Here is an 8,968-nt window from a genome sequence, read left to right on the forward strand (position 1 = left end):
GCTAGGCTGGTCTCGAACTCCTGACCTCAGGTGATCCACCCACCTCGGCCTCCCAAAGTGCTGGGATTATAGGCATGAGCCACTGCGCCTGGCCATAAACTTTTTTTTTTTTTTTAATTAGAGCTGGGCTCTTTGCTCTGTAGCCCAGGTTGGAGTGCAGTGACTATTCATTGGCACAATCATAGCACGCTACAGCCTCAGACTCCTGGCCTCAAATGATCCTCCCACCTCGGCCTCCCAAAGCGTGGGGATTACAAGCATGAGTCTCTGAGGCTGGCCTGTTTGTTCATTGTTTAAATAACAGCTCTGTTGAGATGTAGTTGACCTATCATAAGTTCACCATTTTAAAGTGTACAATTCAGTGGATTTTTTTTTAGCTCTACTGCTTAATAATGTAGTGGATTTTAGTATATTCAGAGTTGTACAACCGTCACCACTATCTAATTCCAGAACATTTTCTTTCTTTTTCTTTTTTTCGAGATGGAGTCTCGCTCTGTCTCCCAGGCTGGAGTGCAGTGGGGTGCGACTCGGCTCACTGCAACCTCTGCCTCCCGGGTTCAAGCAATTCTCCTGCCTCAGCCTCCTTAATAGCTGGAATTACAGGCATGCATCACCACCCCTGGCTAATTTTTGTATTTTTGTCAGAGAAAGGGTCTCACCATGTTGGTCACACTGGTCTTGAATTCCTGACCTCAAGTGATCTGCCCACTTTGGCCTCCCAAAGTGCTGGGTTTATAGGCATGAGCCACCACGCCCAGCCTAATTCCAGAACATTTTCATCACTCCAAAAAGAAACCCTGAACCAATTAGCAGTTACTCCTCATTCTCCTCAAAACCCCTTTCCCCAGACCTAGACAACTGCCAATCTACTTTCTGTTTCTATGGCTTTACCTATTCCAGATATTTTATGTAAATGGAATCACACAATATGTAGTCCGTTGTGACTGAGTTCTTCCACTTAGCAAAATGTTTTCAAGGTTCGTCCATGTTGGAACACTCATCAGTACTTCATTCCTTTGTATTGGTGAGTAATATTCCACTCTATGAATATACCACATTTGGTTTATCAACACATCAGTTGGTGGACATTTCGGTAATTTCCACTTTTTGGCTATTATAAATAATGCTGCTATGATCATTTGTGTACAAGTTTTCATATGAATACATGTTTTCGATTCTCTTGAGTATATGCCTAGTAGTGGAAGTGCTGGGTTATATGGTAAGTCTATGTTTAACTTTTTTTTTTACATTCTCACTAATAGTGTATGAGGGTTTCATTTTCTCTACATCCTCACCAACATGTGTTACTGTCTGTCTTTAAATTATAGTCATCCTAGTGGATCTGAACTGGTATCCATTGTGGTTTTTTTTTTTTTCTTTTGAGACAAAGTCTTAACCCTGTCACCCAGGCTGGAGTGCAGTGACATGATCACGGCTCACTGCAGCCTTGACCTCCCAGGCTCAGGTGATCCTCCCACCTCAGCCTCTCGAGTTGCTGGGACTACAGGTGTGTGCTACCATACCCTGCTAATTTTTTTTTGTATTTTTTGTAGAGACAGGGTCTTGCTATGTTGCCCAGGCTGGACTCAAATTTCTGGGCTCAAGGGATCCACATGCCTCAGCCTCCCAAAGTGGTGGGATTACAGGTGTGAGCCACCACACCCAGCCACTATTGTGGTTTTGATTTAGATTTCCCTATATGACTAATAATGTTGAAAATCTTTTCATGTGCTTATCAACCATTTGTATATCTTCTGAGAAATATCTATTGAGATCCTTTGCCCTTTTTTTTTTTTGAAACGGAGTCTCGCAGAATCTCACTCTGTCACCCAGGCTAGAGTGCAATGGCGTGATCTTGGCCTACTGCAACCTCTGCCTCCCAGGTTCAAGCAATTCTCCTGTCTCAGCCTCCCAAGTAGCTGGAATTACAGATACATGCTGCCACGCCTGGCTAATTTTTTGTATTTTACTAGAGACGGGGTTTCACCATGTTGCCCAGGCTGGTCTCAAACTCCTAAGCTCAGGCAGTCCACCTGCCTTGGGCTCCCAAAGTGCTGGGATTACAGGCATGAGCCATGGTGCCTGGCCCTGGAGTTTCAGTTCTGTTTCATTAATCTATATGTTCGTCTTATGCAAGTTCTATAGTATCTTGGTTACTATAGCTTTGTAAAAAGTTTTGTTTTGTTTTGTTTTGTTTTTGAGATGGAGTCTCACTCTGTCACCCAGGCTGGAGTGCAGTAGCCAGATCTCAGCTCACTGCAACCCCTGCCTCCCGGGTTCAAGCAATTCTCCTGCCTCAGCCTCCCGAGTAGCTGTGACTACAGGTGTGTGCCACCACACCCAGCTAGTTTTTGTATTTTTGGTAAAGACAGGGTTTCACCATGTTGGCCAGGCTGGTCTCAAACTCCTGACCTCAGGTGATCCGCCTGCCTCGGCCTCCCAAAGTGCTGGGATTACAGGCATGAGCCACCACACCTGGCGCTTTGTAATAAGTTTTGAAACTGAGAAATGTGAGGCTTCTAACTTTGTTCCTTTTCATTTCAAGCCTGAGTTTTTAACCATTTTATTATGCTAACTCCTATGAAGAAAAATAGGCTGGGTGGAGTGGCTCATGCCTATAATCCCAGCACTTTGGGAGGCCGAGGCAGGAGGATTACCTGAGGTCAGGAGTTTGAGACCAGCCTGGCCAAGATGGTGAAACCCCCTGTCTCTACTAAAAATTAAAAATTACCGGCCAGGCGCAGTGGCCTATGTCTGTAATCCCAGAACTTTGGGAGGCTGAGGTGGGCGGATCACGAGGTCAGGAGATCGAGACCATCCTGGCCAACATGGTGAAACCCTGTCTCTACTAAAAATACAAAAATTAGCTGGATGTGGTGGTACGCGCCTGCAATACCAGCTATTCGGGAGGCTAAGGCAGGAGAATCGCTTGAACCAGGGGGTCGGAAGTTGCAGTGAGCCGAGGTTGTGCCACAGCACTCCAGCCTGGTGACAGAGCGAGACTCCGTTTCCAAAAAAAAAAAAAAAAAACCAACACACAATGAAGGCTGGGTGACAGTGAGACTCTGACTCAAAAAAAAAAAAAAAAAAAAAAAAAAAAAAAAACAGCCAGGTGCAGTGATTCACGTCTGTAATCCCAGTACTTTGGGAGGCCAAGGCAGGGAGATCACTTGAGGTCAGGAGTTTGAGACCAGCCAACATGGTGAAACCCTGTCCTCTACTGAAAATACAAAAATTAGCCGGGTGTGGTGGTGTTTGCCTGTAATCTCAGCTGCTCAGGAGGCTGAGGCACAAGAATCGCTTGAACTCAGGAGGCGGAGGTTGCAGTGAACTGAGATCACACCACTGCACTCCAGCCTGGGTGACAGAGCAAGACTTTGAAAAAAAAAAAGTATATAAAGCTACAAGCTAAAGTGAGACTGGATTTCATTTCAGCCTTCAATCACGCCTTTCTACTGCAGAAACAATTTAAAGCAACAGGAGTGAAGAAATATTAATATGTACTTCTTTGTGTTACACAGTAGTCTCCACTTATCCATGGGGGATACTTTTTTTCTTTTGTTTTTTGTTTGTTTGTTTTTGAGATGGAGTTTTGCTCTTGTTGCCCAGGCTGGAGTGCAATGGCGTGATCTTGGCTCACCACAACCTCCGCCTCCCAGGTTCAAGCAATTCTCCTGCCTCACTCTCCTGAGTAGATGGGATTACAGGCATGCACCATCATGCCCAGCTAATTTTTTGTATTTTTAGTAGAGACAGGGTGTCTTCATGTTGGTCAGGCTGGTCTCGAACTACTGACCTCAGGTGATCTGCCTGTCTCGGCCTCCCAAAGTGCTGGGATTACAGGTGTGAGCCACTGCACCTGGCAGGGGATACGTTTTAAGACCTAGTGGATGCCTGAAACTGCAGCTAGTACCAAACCCTATATATGCTATAAGGTTTATTTTAAATTTTATTAATTTTTTTAAATTGTTGTGGGTACATAGCAGGTATATATGTTTATGGGGTACATGAGATGTATAAGACAAAACAATTATAATAATATACTCTAATAAGGCCGGGTGCAGTGACTCATGCCTATAATCTCAGATCTTTGGGAGGCCAAGGCAGGCAGATCACTTGAGGTCAGGAGTTCAAGACCAGCTTGGCCAACGTGGTAAAACGCCATCTCTACTAAAAATACAAAAATTAGCCGGGTGTTAGGCCAGGCACAGTGGCTCACGCCTGTAATTCCAGTACATCGGGAGGCTGAGGTGGGTGGATCACCTGAGGTCGGGAGTTCGAGACCAGCCTGACCAACATGGAGAAACCCCGTCTCTATTAAAAATACAAAAAATTAGCCAGACGTGGTGCCACGTGCCTGTAATCCAAGCTACTCGGGAAGCTGAGACAGAAGACTCACTTGAACCCGGGAGGCGGAGGTTGTGGTGAGCCAAGATCATGCCATTGCACTCCAGCCTGGGCAATAAGAGCAAAACTTCGTCTCAAAAAAAGAAGAAATAAAATAAAGTAAAATTAGCCAGGTGTGGTGGTGCATGCCTGTAATCCCAGCTACTCAGGAGGCTGACGCAGGAGAATTGCTTGAACCTGGGAGGTGGAGGCTGCAGCGAGCTGAGATTGTGCCACTACACTCCAGCCTGGGTGACAGAGTGAGACTCCATCTCAAAACAACAACAAAAACACAATATACTCTAATAGAAGTGATGCAGGTGTGGTGTCTGTCTCTCGAAACATCTGATTGTACTATACTTGCCTATTTTCAGACCACAATAACTGAGACTGTGGAAAGTGAAACCACGGATGAGGGGGACAACTGCACTAGCTTCAGTTGTCAAGCTGTATTAGAGCAAGGAGAAGAAAATTCCAGAACTTGCAGTCTGCAGGGCCTCCTAGCTACCTGAATGATATTTAGGTCCTCATGATGTCATTTGCTGTTTGTGTTCCACAGAAATCCTTTCTAATATAGCCTCTTCCCTACAGCAGTAACAGCCAGATGAAGAAGCGGCCAACATCTGCAGTGGGCTACAAGAGGCCTATCAGCCAGTATGCTCGGGTTGCCATGGCAATGGGGTCCCACCCCAGGTACAGGGTAAGAAGCGGAGAGGGGAGAAAGAGCCTGTGGGAGGGAGGCCGGGCGAGGTGGCTCACACCTGTAATCCCAGCACTGTGGGAGGCCGAGGCGGATGGATCACCTGAGGTCAGGAGTTCGAGACCAGCCTGGTCAACATGGTGAATCCCCGTCTCTATTAAAAATACAAAAATTAGCCAGGCGTGGTGATGGGTGCCTATAGTCCCAGCTACTTGGGAGGCTGAGGCAGGAGAATTGCTTGAACCTGGGAGGTGGAGGTTGCAGTGAGCCGAGATTGCACCACTGCACTCCAGCCTGGGCAACAGAGTGAAACTCCATCTCAGAAGAAAAAAAAAAAAGAGCCTATGGGAGGGGATGCTCACAGCCTCTGCTTCCCCTAACCACCTCATCAGCCCTGCTACACCCAAGCCTGGCTGAGTCCCTAGAAGGCACAGTGACCGGGCACTGTTCAAGCCTGGCATGATATTCCCACCACAGGCTGAAAACATAATGTTTCTGGAGTTGGATGTGTCCCCTCCAGCTGTCTTTGAGATGGAATTCTCTCACGACCAAGAACAAGACCCTCGTGCGCTACACATGGAGAGGCTCATGCGATTGGACAGCTTTCTGGAAAGACCTTCCACGTCTAAAGTCCGAAAGTCCAGATCCTGGTCAGTACCTCCATGGTCCAAGGCAGCACTGGACCCAGGAGGCAGGGGAACTGCAGGGGCTGGGTGATGCTAAAGAGGGTTTTGCTGGTACCCGAAGGGCAGGAAGGGCAAGGGGTGACTGGGGATGTCAGAGGGATTCCTGCAGCAACAGGATGGGGCAAAGGAGAGGACTCACTTTCCTGTTTCCTGTATTTCCCTAACCTCCCCTTTCGCCTGCCTCATCTCCCCTGCAGGTGCCAGAGTCCTCAGCGGCCTCCACCTTCCACCACACATGCCTCCCTGGCCTCTGCTTCTCTGCGCCCTGCAACAGTGGCGGACCATGAGTGACAACCATCACGTCAGGCTGCCCATCCAATAGACTCCTGGGATGGGGCAGCCAACCCTGGCTCATCTCATCTGCCGCTTGGTGCGTGTGCGTGTGCGTGCATGTGCGTGTGCGTGTGTGCAGGGGTGAGAATCTGGCAGATGGTGCCTCTGCCTGCTCTTCTTCGCCTCCTTTATTTAATTCATGTTATTTATTTGCGGAGCTCAGTTCGTGTTGGGGAGATGCCCTCGCCTGAGCCGTCTGGGCCTACCGTGGTCACTGCGTAGCCTCTTTTTCTTCTGACTTGAGAGCTCCCCCAGTCAGATCTCAGGCTTGTCCCCCTGTCAGCTGCCTCCAGAAGGGAAGGTAGCCAGTGCCTGAGAAGACAGTCCCTTTTCTACCCACCGCACTCCATAACCTCCATCTTCTCCCACACTGATGGCGAGCAGCCCCTGAGCACTTTCTGGGACTGGGAGACTGCTTGGTGTTCCCTGAGGACAAGAGACATCCTGACAGTGTTGGGCATCTGCTCCCCGTGGACACAGCCCCACTCTCCACTTTCTGAGCCTCAGACAACCTCATTCAGCCTCTTGGGCTCCTTTTCAAGGACATTAATAACCTCACCAACATAGCTCATGCCCTTCAGCTTTGACAAGAACTCACGGCTTCCCAAACTCTGCTTTCTGCCCACCTTGGATGGGAACTGTGGACCAAGCAATTACCATCACCTTGGAACCTGCAGGAAATGGAACAGCAATTGAGACAACTTGAACAGTCATCAACGGAAGTCCCTCCACTGGATTCCTTTGTTTCTGTCCCCTCCGAGGAGTCATTTTGGTCGACAGGCCCTCAAGGCAACTCCCCATTTTCAAGAGGCTGCTCCTGCCTGCTTCGATCATTTCTCCCTGCAGCTGCCTAGACCCCGTTCACAGTGGGAGGAGTCAATGTCATTCTACCCCTGGCTAAACGAAGATATTAACATCTATTGCTTTTTCCCTTCATCTGTCACAGGAAACAGAAGCCCAGGCACAATCTTTTCCAGCTTTGCCTGTTACCCCTGTTTCTGAATTGCATCTTTAAGGTATTATTTTGTTGAAAATAGATCCTTTATTCACTAGTTACGCAAATTGGTTCCTAGGGGGATACTCCTTACCTTCCTTTGTGATGGCCCAAAATGTCTCTAGGTATCTCAAGTGATAAGTAAATTTCTACAAAAAAAAATGGTTAATGTTCATTGACTGGCTTTTTAAGTGTATATTTTGGAGGACGGGTGAAGAGGTAATAACGAAAGCAAACGAGTGAATTAGGATTTCAAAGTGCCCTAATAGTGTGAGTCTCCAGTTCCTAGAATATGAAGAGTGCTGTCGTTGGGGTGAAACCATGAGACTGACAGATCTGCCTGAAATGGGGGGTGTGGGAGGTGGTGGTGGGGGTTATTCTCTTTCCTTCAGGAAATGAACCCTTCTTACATCATTCAAGTTCTGCTCTGAGGATCAAGCTTGGGTCTGATTTAACTCAGCGACACTGTCATTTCTGCTTCATTACTGGACTAGAGGGTTGAGCCACCCACTTGCCATTTGCTCCTGTCCTTCCAGGAAATCACAATTTTCATCAGAGCCCAAGAGATTATTTGAGACTCAGGATTCAGATCAGAGGTTCGACTGTGGCTGGGACAGTCGTGTGTAGAAATTCACCAGGTGGCCTGAGCGCAGGGGGACCTCCAGGGCTGCGTTGAGCAGCCTCTCCCACTGACCTCTTTCTCGTTTGTGGACAGAGCAGCACGTATCACCTCATTCATCACTTGGACACATCGCCTTTGCATTGTCTTGTCACACCCCTCACAGTCTTATAGCACAATATACCCAAATCAGCACCCCCAGTCCGAGGGCTGGGCCCAAGGTATGGTCGGAGGAGGAGCTCCTGCCTGCGGTTTTGTGTACGTGTGTATGTGTGTGCGTGTTTGTGTGCGTGTTTACCTCCACAGGGGACACTCTACACTCAGTGTAAGATCTGCTGGGAACAGGGCCACCAGGAGTGGCTGGATCTCAGTCTCTCTGTCTCTCTTTCTCTCCTTTTCCTTTTGGTGTATCAAATATTTGATTGACAAAGTAAGGGCCTTGATTAGGACCAAATTCTCGTGTGTTGCTATGGTCTTTATTTAGGACAACAGTTAACAATGCAGTGGCCCATTCTTGTCACTCTACACATATGACTATACGGGACATATGTAATATATAAATATATATATAAAACATTCCCCTCTGTCCCCTTGGCTTAGGATGGAGGCCTTTCTGTTGAGCTGAAATGCACCTGCAGCTGGGTGCTGCCAGCAGCTTGCAGGCCCCAGCCCTGTTCCAATCAACGCAGTTGACAATAAAGGAATGAGTATCGTCACGGAGTTGACTGCCTTACTTCTCTTCCCTTTGTTTCTTCCTACTTTTACTCCCTCCCTTTTTCATTTTCTCCTTTCTCTCTCTTCCATGTTTTTCCAGTAGGGGCTCAAGAGTATATCAGCTAGACGTGGTGGCTCACACCTGTAATCCCAGCACTTTGGGAGGCCCAGGCAGGCAGATCACCTGAGGTCAGGAGTTTGAGACCACCCTGGCCAACATGGTGAAACCCCATCTCTACTAAATATACAAAAATTAGCCTGGTGTGATGGCACACACCTGTAACCTCAGCTACTCTGGAGGCTGAGGCAGAATCATTTGAACCCTGGAGGCAGAGGTTGTAGTGAGCTGAGATTGTGCCACTGCACTCTAGCCTGGGTGACAGAGCAAGACTCCGTCCCAAAAAATAAAAATAAAAAGAGCATATGGATTCCAGCTGCAGTTATCAGCACTTTGGAAAAGAACTGGTTGCTTAATAAATGGAGATCTGTTTGCCCAATAGGGCTGGGGAGCAGGTCCCAGGCACTAGTCGGAAGTC

At 47.8% G+C, this 8,968-nt stretch overlaps 1 protein-coding gene across 2 annotated transcripts in view; it reads left to right on the forward strand.

Moving 5' to 3' along the window:
* Positions 1-8,438, forward strand: part of KIF3C (kinesin family member 3C) — a 54,917-nt gene extending 46,479 nt beyond the window's left edge. Inside the window, exons 6-8 of one of the 2 annotated variants that reach the window (XM_003827053.5) lie at positions 4,978-5,086; positions 5,564-5,736; positions 5,970-8,438. In XM_003827053.5, the coding sequence (XP_003827101.3) occupies positions 4,978-5,086; positions 5,564-5,736; positions 5,970-6,063 (376 nt within the window). In that variant the 3' untranslated portion in view covers positions 6,064-8,438. The remainder of the gene's footprint in view (positions 1-4,977; positions 5,087-5,563; positions 5,737-5,969) is intronic. The other variant, XM_008952420.4, reaches the window with a different exon arrangement.
* Positions 8,439-8,968: the final 530 nt, after the last annotated feature.

The sequence above is a fragment of the Pan paniscus genome, chromosome 12 (assembly GCF_029289425.2).
Source record: "Pan paniscus chromosome 12, NHGRI_mPanPan1-v2.0_pri, whole genome shotgun sequence".
Lineage (NCBI taxonomy): Eukaryota > Metazoa > Chordata > Mammalia > Primates > Hominidae > Pan > Pan paniscus.